This window comes from Lissotriton vulgaris, chromosome 12 (genome assembly GCF_964263255.1).
Source record: "Lissotriton vulgaris chromosome 12, aLisVul1.2, whole genome shotgun sequence".
In the NCBI taxonomy this organism is placed as follows: domain Eukaryota; kingdom Metazoa; phylum Chordata; class Amphibia; order Caudata; family Salamandridae; genus Lissotriton; species Lissotriton vulgaris.
In genome coordinates this window covers 565341800-565359795 of record NC_141700.1, presented here as the reverse complement: position 1 = coordinate 565359795, position 17996 = coordinate 565341800, and the positions used below count along the sequence as shown (strand labels likewise).

The 17996-nt window shown below is 47.1% G+C and overlaps 1 protein-coding gene across 5 annotated transcripts in view; it reads right to left on the bottom strand.

Moving 5' to 3' along the window:
* Positions 1-17996, bottom strand: part of HJV (hemojuvelin BMP co-receptor) — a 90484-nt gene that overhangs the window by 18937 nt on the left and 53551 nt on the right. For all 5 annotated transcript variants that reach the window (XM_086945389.1, XM_086945388.1, XM_086945391.1 and 2 more), the window contains one exon: positions 10829-11023. In XM_086945389.1, coding sequence (XP_086801515.1) covers positions 10829-10922 — 94 coding nt within the window. In that variant the 5' untranslated portion in view covers positions 10923-11023. The remainder of the gene's footprint in view (positions 1-10828; positions 11024-17996) is intronic.

Here is a 17996-nt window from a genome sequence, read left to right as displayed (position 1 = left end):
ATTCTCTATATGAATTTTACTAGTTATGTAACTGTTTTTATTTTAAAACTCATATATTGTTCAGTATTGTAATGTAATGAATTTTATAACCTGTATATTTATGATGGTTTTTATCATCGAAATAAAGATTTACTGAACTGAACTGATTTATAAGTTCAACATTTGCTTACAATTCTTAGGAAATGGGGACGATCCAATGACTCCTATGGAGAGTGAAAAGTAACTAATTTCAAGGTTTGTCAAATGTTATTGACATCTATAAAGCGATCTTTAAATTCCATTAGGTTTAACTCGTGCTTTTTGGCCTATAAGCTTTACGTCCTCGCACCCAACCCCCTAATTCACTTCCAAAATATTTCCATCCAGGAAACTCTCTCCAATCCTCAAAATGCGCTCAACTATAGTAGTGTGCTAATCCACTCATGATTGTTCCAATTTTAAAATACTTGATCAAGGGAATTTAAAATGCAGTATTTTATACAGATCGAGTAAATATGCTTTTGACGACAATCTATAATAGCCTTTCCATTGGTCTTTAATACCACCATTCTGTGGGCAATATTACTAACTCAATGTGCCTTTGGAAAAAAATTATAACAACCTTTAAATGGTGAACTTTATGAAAATTGGTTACATTTCCGTGAATATATTCCCCTAATTTTTCCTTTGCAGAAATGTCCCCTTAATTTCCAAAACGAGAACACCTGCAGCCAAATGTAAAGCAATATTTAAATCCTATCATGTTTTAGCCAATGATATTGGTCAGCTTTCCATTAAATCATTAAATGTTTGCCAACGTCACCAAGTCCGCAATCAAGGCCGGTGGCAAGAAGTAGCGCCAGCCACACCCAGCTGCCCTAATGGCACTGGGTACCCAGAATCCTCTGGTCTCGGATCGCCACCTGCAATTTATGATCAGGGACTGGTTACTGAGCATTAGGATCCATCACAAAAGCCTCCGCAGGAAAGGGAGGCTGGATTTGGCGCTTGTTCTGATGTTCTAATATTTTGTGACTTACATTCTGGTTATTCCCCGTCTGTGATTTCTGAATAAAATATTGGCACAACTCCCCCCAAATTTTTTTTTAAAAATGTTTGCCAACGTTTGGAAACAATAGATCTGGTTGGGATATATAATATGGCAGCACACTACAGGCATATCTGTGATGGGGCATGGGCATTATGACCCGGCTTCATGTTATATCTGTAATGAAATGTACATGATTTGAAAATCGCATTGTGGCCCCATTTTATCCTTTGGCCCTTAGAAATGACAAGTTTCCTCTGCATGCATGCTTATTGACCAAAGACTGCATAAGATTATCATTGTGTAGATTACAAATAGTGTTACTATATATTGCATTGTTAATGATATACATGTTGTTAGTCTAAGTTTAAACATTTCATGGATTTCTTGCATAGCCTCCAGTTGCTTTAACTTGTAAGTGCATTGACTGTATTGTATAGTTGTCAATACTCCTCCCATATTTACCAGCAGGAGCTGGTGGTGGAACCAGAAAACTGTAATCCAGTGACCAATCTGAACAATCATGCAAGCCACCTAAGCATCGTATTAGCCAGGGTAGTACCCAAGACCTTTTCACTGTGTCTACTGAGTCCTTAACTTCCTTTTTTTAACCAGTTGTCCTTCTTAACTGACCACATTGATTGTATCTTCTTCCCCAGTTGCAATTATAGTCTTTTGCCTAAGTCTCTCTCATCCCTACCTTGTTTACTCTAGGGGCATGGCGATATTTTAACTTTTTTTGATCTGAATATGAGTAAGCGTGCTTGTTTAGCAAAACATCTCCAAGTGTCCAATCCTTCTCCTCTGCCCCCAACCTTAATTTACAGGATTCTCCAGAGGGCTATAGGGGTGGTAATGACCGAAATAGAGCTGACTGAGAGGCGCCTGTCTCTAACTCCAGATATTTTCTGTGAGGTGACAGTGCCATCAACCTCCCAAGCCATAACCCCTGGATCTGAATCTAGGTTAGTAGAGTCTGTACCTGGGCCAACAGAGTTCCTTCCACCATCACCTCAAGAACTACCACCTACATGGAAGTCTCACTTCCAAGCTCTTTACTCCACTGAGGGAGTTACAGACTCAAAAGATGAAACATCTCTAACGCTTCCTGGGATTGTTTTCGAAGAGACCCAAGGGTTCACTCTAACAGAAGTCTTAAACGCAACCAGGAAGCGTCCCCTAGGTAAAGCTCCGGGATTAGACAAGATTACAGGGGATCTATTTTGGCCAGAACAAAATATATGGGGACCCTACCTTTGGGCAATATTTAATGCTATCCTGAGAGGTACCTGGCTAGGGGCTGAAATCTTCTCAGTCTTCAAAAAGGGCTCACCTCTCCTGCCGAACCAACTATAGGCCGATCAGTTTGATCGATGGCACCCAGAAATTGTTTGCAAGGATCCTCCTCGATCGTCTTCATGTGTGGATGGAGAAGTGTGAAATTCTGAGTGCTTATCAAGCTGGTTTCAGGAAAAACATCTCCACCATTGACCACATTTTCAGGCTCCAATTACTATATTGGAAGACGGTGTCAGCCTCTTCTTGATATTTGTCGATCTGAAAACGGACTTTGATTTGGTCCCCAGAGACAAACTGTGGGAGATTATTAAACAACTGGTAATCCCCCACACTTTCTGACATTGATCATGAGAATGCATATGGCAACTTTGGCCAAGTAAGGTACGGGAAATTTGGGGAATAAACCCCTTGCTTCCCAGTTAACAGGGGTGTGTGCTTGCCCCTACCCTGTTTTGTCTTTTTATCAATGCACTGGTTGCCCAATTAAATGAGGTAGAGGACAACGACTCCCCAAAGCTGGTGCATAGTAAGGTGCCAGCAATGATGTTTGCGGACGACACTTTTCTGTTATCTAAGTCCAGAGGATTCTTGACAGTTTTGCAACATTCTGTAACAACAGGGGCTGGAGATTAATACATTAAGGACCAAATTTGTGGTCTTCAACTCAGCCAAAACATCCCATCCAAACTCCTCTCTAAATGGTACCTTGCTAGAGAGGGAGACTGTTTATGACTATCTTGGTGTCACGCTGTTCGAAACGTTTGAATGGGGCCCGCAACTAGCCAAAGCAAGCTTCAAGCTAGCCCAGACGTTGGGGGAATCACAAAAAAATATAGGAACTCCTCCCGCGAACCGGGTGGTCTGGTGGCTGAGATTTACAAAGTGCAAGCCAGGAGCGCTGAAATGTATGAAGCTGAACTTTCGTTCATTGTCCCACTCACTGGCGGACTGTCCAAAATAGAGAATAAATTTATGAGACAGTTGTTGGGCCTTCAGCCAAGTACCTCCCTCATCCTCCTATGCCTGGATCTAGGAATCAGACCTATTGCAGAGGAGACTGGCCTCAGACCGTTAACCTTTTTGCGTAGACTCTGGGTGACCCCAGAACTAGCAGTCTACCAGTGAGAACTAAAGGAGATTTTGGGTCTCCCGGGTGTTGGCAAATTACCATGATTTTTACATATAAGGGATGTATGCTAAAGGGTAGGTATTCCAAACTTATGGAACAACCCCGAGGTAGTGTGCCCAACAATCTCACGCCTAGAACTAGTAAGAGTTTATTGATCGCTCAAACTAGCTGATATCCAGATGAACACTAAGCTTTGTCACCTAGCAGCTGATTTTTTAAATATTAAAGCTGAGTACCTCATTGAGCCCTTTCTGGATGATATTCAACCTACCATGGCAAGGAAGTTATACATCCAGTTTAGAATAGGGACCTTGCCGTTTTGTGTCTTCACTAATAAATGGTTAAAAGCCCCCTTAGGGGCCCGTTTGCAACTGTGTAGATGAGACTGATGTTCATGCCTTTGTCTTTTGTCTTTTGTCCTGGCTATAAAACAGCCAGACGGCGATGGCTTGTACCACTTTTCAGAAATGTGTTGTGTAGGGAGTGGATGGAGGCATTTAGAATATTGAGAACTGATACTCGCCCACCTACTGTTTTTGCAGTGTCCCGATTCTTGAACTCCATATGGCATAGTCATAGAGTGCTGTTAAACTCACCACTGCAAGTATAAAATTCCCTCAATGTACAATTTGTCACATTTTAATCATTTTGAACTCTTTTAACTCGTTCTTAACTCACTCTTAACCCTTTTTACATTCCAAAAACTAAAATTATCGATGACCTGAAATTCAATCATATCAAAATGATATGTGGCTATTTTTTATTATGATGATTGAGGCTTTATTTAGGGTATTTGCTGTGGTAGTTGCTGGAGGTCGAGAAGAAGCTTTGTATTTTTAGAACCCCCACCCTGTTTTGAATTTTAATGTTGTCAATAATCAAGTGTTATTTGCATTTTATCTTTTTGTATCTGTTTTGTTATGTGTATTTTTTGCTACTGTTTTTACTATCTACTTTTTATGGTCTACATCAACCGAAAAAAATTAGTTGGAATGGAATGGTATTGACTTGAGCTAAGAAAAAAGTCATTAAATAAACTTGTCATGGCTTAATCGTTGTGTTTATTATAAGAGTTCTGTTTATTATTTGTAACCAAGATCAAAAGTCTTTATCAGATGCATCTGGGACGTTACATAATGTTCACATTATTTATAAAGAATCTCTATCCCAAAGTGACCTGGTGTAAGTCGGATATGTATTCCTAAATTTGGGAATATTTGAATGTTGACAGCTGAATGTCATAAATAATAAATTGCTCTTGACTGCATTTGCTATCTCAGCAGATGCAATTGGTTATTAATGATGCTGGAAATTCCGGGGGGCGTGGCTAGGCACGCAATGGTAGCAGTCGCACTCAGGTAGAGCTCCGCACTGAGCTCCTCTTCCCTGGGCTGATTCTCCGCATATTTCTCCTGCAACTAGCTCATAACGTGAGCGGAGTGCTGTGACGACGGCACCTGCCTGCTGGCCGACTTTGGAGCTGATAAATTGCTCGCAGCCGCACCGGCCCTTCCAAACGACTTCCAGCGGGATCCTGTGCTGCCCAACCGGCCGGCGCTATCACGTGAGACCGTGGTCTCGGCCTGGTCACTAGGCCCGAACATGCGGCCTGTAAACTGACTGGCTGGGGCCCTCCTGTCCATCGGCGCTAGTACCCGGATCCCTCCTGCATCGCCACACCGACACCTATAGGTGTGCCTGGTTGCTCCCGGAATATCGCTGGTGATCCAACCCAGTGCGAGGAGGTAGCCTATACCTCCCATGCTGCCTGATAACCCGGCGGGGGCCCGGAGCCGGGGAGCTGCTGTCCAGCGACTGGGAGTTGCAGCTGAAGACACCACGACCCCCTGGGAGGGCGCGCCTGCATCCTCCGTGGGACTGGGGTACCATGCACGGAAGCCTGCCTTTGGATGGCGCCTGACTATTGCCAACACAGAGAAAGGCCCTGTGCTACCACTTCGCCGAACATTGCAGGCTGCGCACTTAACATCATCCCCAGCCCTGCCCACCCGACCGGACGCTCTGGGGTTTCGTTGAACTGCCCTAGACCCCACGCATGGCCTCTTCTCTCGGGGTGGAGCCGAAGTGACGGGCGATTTTGCCGGTTGGGTGAACCAGGCGTTGCGGCCTAAATGGAGTGACACCGGAGGCCTACTGGAGCCACCACATCGAAACGGGTGGGGCGCCCGAGGATTCCAGAGACATGGAATGATTTTTCGCCCCCGCTAACATTGGACTCCTCAACAGCCCCCTGCCACCTGCCCACCTGAGAGAAGTTGAGGAAGAGTGCTCCACCGGAATTCAGCAAGCGATCAGGGCTGCTGGGGGTGCAGTTACCTGGAGGGCGCGGCCCTTGAGTTGGTGAGGGAAACGAGATCCTGCATCGACAATGACGCATAGCGGCGCCATAGACACCGCATCTTTCTTCCCGCAACCAGCCACAGTACCATGATGCCGTGACCACACAGACTCGGATCCCCCTCGGACTCTCCCGCAGACCTTGTGCATGAGGTAGCACTACTGAAATTTGACCTATGGTGGGTCTCACACTGCCACCTGCTAACATCCATACCATACGGTGGGCGAGAACTGATACTTGTTGGTCACGGTGGTATGCTACAATCACACGCATTGTTATAACGACGTTGGTTGTGTGCTCCCTCCGCAGGCCGTAGAGCCCCACTTCCTCACTGGCTGCTTCCACATACCTGGCACACCTACTTGATCCAATAGTCCGTGGTGCCTGCTGACACCTGCCCACGCGGTGCCGCCTCACAGGCCACACTGAGAACATTGTCTACCCTGTCGACCCTCCACAAATAGAAACACTACATCTCTCACAGCCACGGCCTAGGGTGAGCCCTGCTGCCGCAGCCCCCTGTGGACACCACTTGGTTCGTTACTTGGTTGCTTTGCCCATGTCTGGAGGAGTGAGAACATGCACTGGAATTGGGGCACTCTACCGAAAGGGAAAACTGATAAGATGGCGAAGCTAATGGACGCCGACCAAGTGACAACGAAGCTGGACAGCGTGCTCGCTGCCATGGACGTCTGGAAGAGTCGCTCCAGTCGACCAGAACTTCCTTGGAAACAAATATTGACAGTGTCGCGATCAACCTCACCCATCTGAGGGAAGACCACAAAAAACTGGCCGATAGCACCAAAGTCTTGGAGGGAACTGTAACGGACCTTGAGCTCCGAGTCAATCAGACAGACAAGCAAATAAAATACCTCCTGAACAGGGTTGAATTTCTAGAAGACCGTGCAGAGGATGCAGAAGGACGGGCACGTAGAAACAACATCAGGCTCGTGGAAATACCGGAAAAATGGGAGGGGAAAGATCCTACCCAACACGTGGAGGACTGGCTGAGAGCCATACTGCCGGAGGGCACGCTGTCGCCCTATTTTGTGGTGGAAAGAGCACACCGCGTGCCGATGAGACCGCTTCCCACAGGCTCCAACCCGAGACCACTGCTCCTCCGGATACTAAATTACCGTGACCGTGACTCCGTTTTACGAGAAGCCAGAAAGCTAGGAGAGGTTCGCATAGATAATGCTACGGTGATGTTCTTACCTGATTATACAGTTCAAGTGCAGCGCCAAAGACATTCCTTCCTCGACGTGAAGCGGCGGCTTCGCACTGTAGGCCTCAAATACTCCCTCCTTTTCCCTGCCAAACTGAGGGTGGTGGCGCAGGACAAAACCTACTTTGTCACTAGCCCTGAAGAAGCTGAAGCCTGGCTTGATGGCGGCACTGACACGGCTCCAAGACAGCCGCAAGGCTCCATGCGAGATCGCGAGCACGCGGACCGCGGCGGCGCCGCAGCAACAGAACACCTCTAACTCGGCAATCGGAGGTAGCGGCGGGCCACTCCCCACCAGCAGAACAGGTTATCCTGGAACAGCATGATGCACTCCGCAGGGTCGCCGAGATTAGCAGCTTCCCAACATCACACGCCGCGCAGGATGCCAGCCCTCGGATGATTCCAAGCGACGATGAAGCTATCAATGGGATACCGGATTCTCAGCTCTCTACAGACCCACTGGATATCACACCACAGACAGCAGACCTGTTCCATTGACGTCGCTTGCGGAGCCCAGATGGGACCCACCTGGATGAAGCTGACTTGGCTGCGGCCTAGACAGACGCTGCCGCACCGCTGGGGCTTGGCGACGTCTGGGTCGGCATCCTCACTTCACGATGAGACGGCGGAGACAGGACGCAGTGAATACTACCCTTGCCGCACAGACACTGACGCAGTGCTGCGATGAGAGGGGCTCCCAGCACCTCCTCTGTCCATTGCACTCTGATTATTAGTGACTAGCCACACGCGTGGCCTGAGATGTGTGGCCTGCCGTGATTTGCTTCTCCATGACTGGCCAGACCGAGACATTCACATGGCAGATCAAGCCGAACTGGCCCAACGTACTTTAGCTGCGCGATGCCTGTGCCGTAAGGCCTAGGGAAGGATGTCGTCCTCCTTCTGTGACCAAGTTGCCGCAGCACTGAGCCTGTGCCTAGCGCGTAGCACCCCTAGAATTGAAAGGTTCCTCCTCTCACTAGAGAGTTTGGACTGTGGCATGTTTGGCTACTGCCCTTATGGTATACACTGTTGGTTTGCCCCCTTTTGGTTAATCCTGCCACTTGAACTGTGTCATTTTATTGTTTTCAAGGTTACGATCTTAGTGTCAATGGTAAAGTCTTTAGGTGCAGGCGGTGGGGCTGTGCAGCGGGTCTGGGGAACGCTGATGTGGTGGGGGGGAGGGGGGATCATATGAATTGTTACAATGACTGCGATTAAAATATGTACGTGGAATATTAGGGGCATGCACACGCCATCACGCCGATATCAAATATTCTCATACCTCAAACGCCACCGGATCCACATTGCACTTTTACAGGAGACACACTTGAACAGGGCGAAAGTGCTAACATTACACCGTTGATGGTGTGGCCAATTATACGCCACAGAATACTCCTTATATGCCCGTGGGGTGCTGCTATGGGTGAGACCGGGCACTCCCTTCGCAGCAACACAATCCCACATTGACCCGGAGGGCAGGTTTGTGCTTGTGCATGGCCGGCTGGATGGGCAGCCTGTGGTTCTAGCTTCCCTATGCTCACCCAACACAGATCAGGGGAGTTTTTTCACAGAACTATCGGCGAAACTGGCGCCCTGGCATGGCGTCCCCTGGATACTCGGGGGCGATTACAATTGCATTCTAGACACAACACTAGATCGTCTGCCCCACCCCCGCCCGGTGCACTGGCCAGCGGCGCTATGAAGGCGCTCATTCAATGGGCGATGCAGTGGGACCTACAGGATGCCTGGCGCACTCGCAACCCTGCTTCAAGAGTGTACTCCTACTACTCGGGAGCACACACCCTACATGTGCGCCTAGACAGGTACATGGTGTCTTCAGAACTTCTACCCCTCATTACCGACACACAATACTTGGGTCGCACACACTCGGACCGCAACCCACATACACTTGATATAGTATGGGAGCGCCCACACCCACCTGTTCCTACTTGGCGGCCCACAGATCGAATGGGACGCCTTTAAGGTTGTAATCAGGGGACACTGCCTGGGCACACAGGGGCACATGCAGAAGTGACTGGAAGGAGACGTGTAGAGGCTAGCCTGCTCCAACGAGAACAGGAGGCGATGTCAGGAGCCGACGGACCGCTGCTTATAGCTGGCGGAGAACACACACGATTGCTGGAGCGGCTCTTTCACCTCAACTACGCAGCTCACTCGGCGCGTACACACCACCTGAGTGACAACCCCAGAAAATTACTGGCCTGGCTAGTTAGACAGGAGGAACGCACGGCACCGGTGTCTGCCATCCGCACCGCTGAGGTAGGGGTAGTGTACACCCAGAGTAAGATACACCAAGCTTTTGTACGACATTACCAGGCCTTGTACCGGTCTCAACTGAGAGCTCCTACTGAAGATATCGTAGACTATCTCTAGGATATACAGCTGCCACTCCTCACGGCTACGCAGCAGGGAGACCTAGAGGCGCCGATCGCGTCGGAGGACCTGCGCACTGCCATATTCGATCTCTCCAATGGCAAGTCACCTGGCCCGGATGGGTTACCTGCCGAATTCTTTAAAGCATGCTCAGAAATCCTGATTCCAGAGTTGCTTAAAGTATATGCTGCTGCAGTTGACGATTCTGCGCATCCCCCCACACTCAATGAGGCCAATCTAGTCTCACATACAAAATATACTCCAGCGTCTAAATGAAAAGAGAACAAAAAAAGAAAGTTCTTAGCAAGAATCAATATTGTGAAATGGCAGATTTACATAAAAATGTATGTGTGTGGATTCCCATCATTCACCAAGCCTGGTGATCAGCTTCATCATTTGGGTATCCTTTAGTGTAGAGAGTGACAGACTAGCTCTATAGATATCAGAGCTTTCGAATGTCGGAAAGGGATAGTTGCCAAGATGAGCAAGATAGAGTATGTGGGAACAGATTTTAATTTTATAAGTGCAGTGCAAGGTGGTGAAGTGCAAAAAAATATATAAAATTGATGCGTGATCAGACTATCAAGTTTTATTCGTGTCAGTCACGATCAATGATTAAAAACGTAAACACCAGGACCAGTTTTAACAAATAGCTGTCCTAAGCAAAAGTGGTCAACATGTTTCAGCACTTAAAGGCAAGAGATTGAGCCATGTGCTTTCGTCAGGACCTCTAAAGACAACAATACAGCTACTGCTATTTACAATTCATCAAAAAAGGATATAATGTGAGTGTAGCGTCTCACAATCATGATTTCCTCTTGATATCTTCAATTTTCTTTGTGGTATGGAAGACAAAACCTCACCCAACCTGGCAACGGCTCAGGATATAGGAGGCACCGCTCTTTCCGTCGGTACCTCGGACGCTCCCCGACGGCTCTGCTGACCGTTATCATTATTCATGTGCTTCTATTGTGATTGACAGTATGATTCATTAGTATTATGTTTTTTCTGTTCAGGTTTGTTATCAAGCAGTGTCTGGAAATGATCTCTGTATTTTTGGAAGCACTGAGTGTTATTACAGTGGCGTGAGATTTATATATACTGTTCCGTTACCAGTTAAGCCCGATGAAGTTCCAAAAACTGCTGTGGTTTTGAGGAACAAAACGCGTTCGATGTCTCTGTACACCTTTGTCAAGTTTGAAATAAAAGACGAAAAAGAAAGAAAATAATTTGGACTTTTGTATTAAGTTCAGTGCACCCCCATTTGTTCAAAACTGGAATACATGATGGTCACCAGGTGATGAAAATGCATCTGTTTATCATGTTATGTGTTCAATAACACTTCTGCACCTGCTTAGGCAAGAGAAGACAGTCGTGTGATCTGAATAGTCTTACCCTGTTTGCAGAGGGATATTAATAGAAGGAGACTAAGGACCAGGTGAACACACTGTGGTGATCCTAGGAGACTTCGGAAAGCTGACTTCCCCATTCCAGTCCATTCAGGTTTGGCAGGGATTTCCTTCCTCCCTCTACTTCATTGTTTCATTTATAGCTTATTGGCTGCTCTTCCAGGCCAGAGACCTGCCGTTTCTGAAAAAAACAATACTTTTAAGTTAGCGGTAAAGCAGATCGGGCCAAAAATTATAAAGATTATACCTGGGTCACCATGATTATATATTTGTACTAATATTTGTCTTACCCAGGGATGCACACCTAAGGTTTTTAAGAACAGAATAGAGAACAGATGCAAGAATCCCATTTCTATAAGTGGTAAGTGAAGTTGTGACATTTGTGTCCTGCATAATCATTTTAGTGACTCTAAAGTAGCATCCACTTGGCAGTGGCGGCCACCACAAACAAAAAGTGGTGGGGGCGGGTGCAGTGGGTGCGGGGGGAGCATGACATGGGGAGCACGGTGGAGTATAATAATAATTCATTATTTTAAAAAGGAACTTACCTGAAGGTGCTGGCCGCCTCCCGCGTAGAGTCGCGTCTCACTGTTCTTCCTGGTCCCAGCAGAAACGGGGACAGCATCACAGACTTCCTGTGCAATCCCCATGCTGTTTTCAAGCTATGAGAGCAGCACGGGGATTGGCCTGAGCAGGCTGGTTTGATGCTCAACACAGGACAGCGACTCTGTGCTATTTCCCCAGCCCGGCTGTTCAATACATCTGGGTTGGAAGACCCTAAGTGCGCATGTGTGTTTGGCTGGCCTAAGACGGCCAGCCAAACACACATGGACCTAAATAAGTGCACCAACCAGTCCTCCTCTTCCTCCTCCCATGGCCCTGGCCCGCCCCTCCCTATGCACACTGGCTCAGCCAGCATGTGAAATATAAAACAATGATAGAATATAGTTTTATTTTTCAGCTTCTGGCTCTGAGCCAGTGGCGCGATGCTCCTCCAACACTGCTGAGGAGCCAGCCCTGCCACTTGGTGAGCTGGTTAGGGTGTAGGTACACATTTGTCTTTAGAGGGGCTTATAAGGAAAGATGGCACCCAGAGTTAAACAGCGCTGACCATGTGTATGGGATTCCTTTCACCCCTCCAGAGGGCTGGCACCAGGAGGCGCACTGGGTGGTGCACTGTCATTGGGTCTCCTGAGAGCTCCTTTGTCTCTCCGCCCGCGGCTGTAATGCGGCATGAGCGCACAGGCAAAATGATTCCCTCATTTGCATGGGGCATGACCCCATGCAAATGAAGGAATGTCCCTGAAGATAGCTCTGGGCCTTATGTTGTCAGCACTACTGATATTACAAAAGGGGCTGCACAAGCGTCTACGGTCCCTTCTGTAATAACAAAGTGACTCAGGGGCGCGCAAAGCAGGCACAAACGCCTGTTGCGCCCCCAGGGTACGTTCATAATACGGCAACTGATTGGATTTTAACCTGTGACCCTCTGGTCAAGCGTAGTCTCCTGCAGCGGATGCATTAGTCCACTGTGCCACCAGACCCAGAGGATATAGCCTCCTGTCCGTAATCACTCCTCCCGGTACAAGGTCTGGTGGCTCCCTGAACTAAGGCATCCGCTGCAGGCCTCTGTGTTTGACCTCCGTATATAGGTTAGAATCAGGCCTGTTCGCATTTCATTTTCCACGAGGTGGATAAAATGAGTGTCATTGACTCAGCGAACAATAAACAACTGTTATTTAGCACCAGGTGCTCCTGGGTGAACATGCAGTTTACAAACACACGCTATGCTGTGTAATTTTAAGTCTTGCTGTGTTATCGAGGCAACTTACTGTGAAGCCACTCACTATAGCAGCCTTGTCCAGTATATCTTGAGCTAGGTGAGTGCCAGGACTTGGCAGTCAATTGAGTGAGGAGTCTTCCTTCTCAAACCCTAACACCTCCACCCTCCAAGGAGTCAGAGCACCTAGGGACACAAAGGGAAATATACCTAACAGTCGCTGCTTTACCTACTGCATCTTCTTTCTGGCTTGTACTCTCCACTGATGAATATATGGATGAGGGAGACACTGCAGCTGTACTTTTATTACAGATGTTGCTGAGGCTGGAGACTTATTGCAGACTCCTTCAGGGCCTAGTAACTCTCTAACAAACTACCTTTTGTGTCAGGGACAGGCAGGTCTTTTATTCCACCCGGCATTTCCCCGGTTTGCTGGAGCCCTTGGAGGTCAGTTTTGAAACACCAAGGCCACTTCATGTGCCTCTGACACCAGGACTTGACTGGGGAACAACAAGCAGTCCTAGGAAGTCCACCAGAAGAACCCAGAGAGTCCACCTCCCCCATTCAGATCCGAGGCCACCGAAGTCATCTGCGGCGTACCACAAGGATCATCACTCAGCCCAACCCTCTTCAACGTCTACATGAGCCCCCTCGCAGCCATCGCACGCCAACACAACCTCAACATCATCTCCTACGTCGACGACACCCAGCTGATCCTCTCCCTCACCAACGACCCCGCCACTTCCAGAACCAGCGTACACGAAGGGATGAAAGACGTCGCCGAGTGGATGAAGAACAGCCGCCTGAAACTGAACTCAGACAAGATTGAAGTCCTCATCCTGGGGTCATCGCCCTCCGCCTGGGACGACTCCTGGTGGCCCCCTGCCCTGGGCACCACTCCTAAGCCAACGGACCACGCACGTAACCTGGGCTTCATCCTGGACTCCTCCCTCTCTATGACCAGACAAGTCAACGCCGTCTCATCATCGTGCTTCAACACCCTGCGCATGCTCCGAAAGATCTTCCGGTGGATCCCTACCGAAACCAGGAAGACGGTCACCCAGGCACTCGTCACCAGCCGACTGGACTACGGAAACACCCTCTACGCTGGAACCACAGCCAAACTTCAGAAAAGACTTTAACGCATCCAGAACGCCTCCGCACGAATCATCCTGGACATCCCCCGACACAGCCACATCTCCGGCCACCTGAGAGACCTACACTGGCTCCCCGTCAGCAAGAGGATCACGTTCAGACTCCTCACCCATGCACACAAGGCCCTCCACGACCTGGGCCCCAAGTACCTCAACAACCGCGTGACCTTCTACACTCCCACCTGCCAGCTACGATCAACCAGCCTCGCCCTCGCCGCCATTCCACGCATCCGCAGAGACCCACCGGAGGAAGATCGTTCTCCTATCTGGCAGCCAAGACATGGAACTCCCTCCCCATCCACCTCCGGCTAACCCAGGACCATCTCTCCTTCAGGAAGCAACTCAAGACCTGGCTTTTCGAGCAGTAAAGTCACCCTCTCCCCCAGCGCCTTGAGACCCCTCCAGGTGAGTAGCACGCTATACAAATGTCGTGATTGATTGATTGATAGGAAAAATGGTCAAGCAAGCCCATCTCTCTTCGCCTACTTACGCTATCACTCTCACTCCATCCATCCACTCTCGCTCATTTCTTCTCTCCTCTCTATTTTCCCTCTCTGATTGCTTTCTCTTTACTATCACTTTCCCTTCCTCTTTCTCTTTCTCTTGAAGCCTCCCGGCTCCTGCTAAATTTACAGCATAGGTAACAATGTAGTGCCGTGCAATCTTCACTGATGTAATGAGATACAAAAGGTTTTGGAGAGACTTACAAATATTTCCAGTTTGTTCGTGAAAAAGAAAAATCAATGACAGGTGCATAAGAGATTTTCTGCCTGTGTGTGGGGACTATTTGTTGTTTTCTTTGCCTATGGCATTCATGCCTCTCACAGTGTACACAGGCAGGGAAAATATGTATCAGGAGGACACCTCAAATATGGTCGGTCTTCTGAAGCATGTAAGCTGAAACCCCATGTGGGGGACGGGTCTCCACTTTTGATTGTCTGCAGTGGCTCCAAGATTGGTCAACCAGTAGTTCCCACTCTGTTCTAAAGCAGGCAAGGATGTATATCTCTTATATTGTTCCACCTCACTCTAAATGTCCCTACTTCAAATTTAACTATACATTTCCAAACCAGCCACTGATCAATATGAATGTTTTACAGAAACAGTAATACAACCAAATATAAATAACTGTGGTGTTTCTTACTACTGTGAAGCCCTACATGAGCCTTTGCCAATAGGTGAGGTATGTATTCCACTGACCACCTGCACATCTTGTCCTATAAATGTACCAAAAAGCTTATATTGGAACAGAAAGGGCTACTTGAGTGGATCTGGAGAGGGTTCACCCCTACCTTGCTTTCCCTTTAGTATTACACTGTACTTTTTCTTGTTTTTCACTTAAGCAGAAACAATGATCCATGCATGCTGTGGGATTCATGTGACACTGAAAGTGACCCTGAGCAGGGCTCTTTGACCTGTAGGGGCAAACTATGTGCCACCTCCTTTCCGAAACATGACAACCAACAGCTCATTGGGTTGGAATGCACTGACAGTGATGACATCAAAAGACTACTGCAAAGATCCCACCTTGAGTCACAGCAGTGTTCATGAAGTGTAGGTCAGAGTAGCCGTAGACTGTGAGAGGTGACCCTACCATGATGCAAAACGCCTCTTTCAGTGCTTCAGTTCTTTTAGGTAAGTCTGCTGAATGCCGACATACCTTCTCCATTCTGAGCAAAAGGACAGGCGCTATTATATGTCGCCTGCAAAAGAGAGTTGCCTACTGGCACTCCTGTGTTTGAAATTGACCCTCCAACTCACCCATTCCTGCACTGGGCCCTTCACTCCATCCATGTGGGATATGGATGACAATCATGAGTGCAACCAGCGTATGCATCGTAGGCTCTGCTGTATTGTGCATGTTACATGTGGCCGCGGTGGAATCCATTTTGATTTCCTGCACTGTAGTGGATCCTCTGGCAGAGGGTTAGAGAGCTCTGAACTGTGACATGATTTGCAGGTCTTGTCCACAGCACTTAGGATGTTCATTGTAGTCAACTAGGTCCTAGGGTGTGGTGGAAAGGAGGCAGAGGGTCTCTTTGTAGTGTGGTAAAACCACTAGTCCACCCAGGCTTCATTCTTGGCTAAAAGTGTTACCCACACCAGGTTCAGTGGTAGTTTAGTGAGGAAGTCTTTCCCTTTTCGTGCCTTTGGTGTGGGTCTCCACTGTCAAGAGCCTCCAAACCTCACACACCTTCCTACAGACACCAGAGCAACTGTAACTGGACCAGTCTCAAAGGAATAAGTAAGAGGCAGGACCAGCCTGAAACCTGTCCCAGAGTTGCACTTGTGAAATGTTCAAAACTCTGATTTTAAACTTCGAATAAGTAAGGGGCAGAAACTGACAGCCAGTGAGCCTTTACTGGTCTACTGGAAACCATTGTCCTGTCACAGTGGAGAAGGGTTAAGGTGCTTACTGAGTCATCCCATAGTATCTGGTTTTAAGCCAGTACTAGAACCACTCTCTAAATTCAGTGACATGTTTCAGAGATCTATGGTAGAAGGCAGTACCACCTACATCAGGAATACCAAGGACTTCTTACTGTAGATTTGGGATATCACATTTGACCCCTCTAGACATTTCCTGATTTGAATAGATGTAGAAAGTCTTTGTTCTAGTTTGCCCCAAACAGAGAAACTGTGGGTAATTGAAGAACTGGTATTTTCCCATCCCTGACCTTAAAACACCCCTAGCCATTTTGTCTTACAATCCATTGCTCTTGCTCTCACTAGGAATTATTTTGAATATGATGGGACATTATACCTACGGCCACGCAAGAGATCTAAGTGCAGTACATTTGTCCCTCGTATAGCATGCCTCTATGCAAACTATCTAAAGAAAAATAGAATCCTGTGTGACCAGAATCCATTGAGAGATAAAGTTGTGGAAGAGGTACATTGATGATGTACTACTCATTAGGGAAGGTGGCTTTGAATTTCATGACCTGGCTTAACAATCAGAATGACTATTTAAAATTCACACATACTGTTGAGTGAGAAGTTCTCCACTTTCTAGACTTCATCATCAGACATGAGAACGGGGACCTTAGCTAACACCTACCGCAAACAACAGGCAGGAATAGCCTCCTGAATTGCAAGAGTTTTCACACCGCCCATTATGGAAGAACCTGCAATAATGGGAACTTTTAGGACTTCAGAGGAACTGAACTAAGATAAGAGATTTCAAATGACAAGCTGATGACCTGTGTATAAAATTCAGGGAACGGCACTATCCAGAGTATATCACCTAGAAGTCTCTAGAACGTGCCAGCAACAACAACAGCGGCACCTTCATAGAGCATGTCAACAACAAACAAGCATTTGCAATGCAATAGGTCTCGCAATTACGCGGGTTTAAGCTATTGTCATTGTAAATGACAATGGGCCAGATGTATCAAAGGGTTTTGCCCATTCTGTGTCTATGGGGAAATGTGTTGATACATATGGCCCAATGCCTTTTATTTATGTTTTTAAAATGTAAACAAAAATAAAAGGCATTGTTATTTGCAATCTCAATAGCTCAAACTTGTGTAAATGCAAAACCTATTACATTGTAAATGTTTGTTTTTCATATTGGCGATGAGCCAGCAGCTATCCCAAAAATAAACAATAACGTTTTACAAAAACCATGACAAACCACAAAAAGCATTGGCAGAGCCAAAAAGCAGGCAGCCATTACCAGATCTATTGGCATTGCCAATGCTCATTCGGGTGTGCTGTTAGCAAAGACCTTTTGATTTTACTAAAATGATATAAAATATTCATCCACAAAAAGGCTCCCAGCTAGCCTACTTGATCTATAGGTCTGCTGCTGTTAGTCATATTTGCTTCCACTCACTAGAACAAATAGTGTGGAGTAATTGGCTAGTACACTTCAGCCACTGGCTAACTTCACTGTGAGTGGGGACATTTTCCCTTTCACCAGGTACATATCCGCTTACTAAGTTGTTCCCTTCAGTGCCAGGGACAACTATAGCAATGCGTACATTGTGATACAAAAAATATATTTTTGCTTTTAGTCAATGTTTTCCTTTATGTTGTCAAGGGCTCAACAGATCTCCTAAAGATAACGTTTTACAAATACTGTGACAAAAAAACAAGCACTGACAAAGCCAAACCGCTGGAACCCAGCAACAGACATACTGTTTGTTACTTAGCTTGATTAAAATAGGAAATGTTGCCAACAAAGTAAAGAGCCTAGATGCCCAGAGTTGCATTTT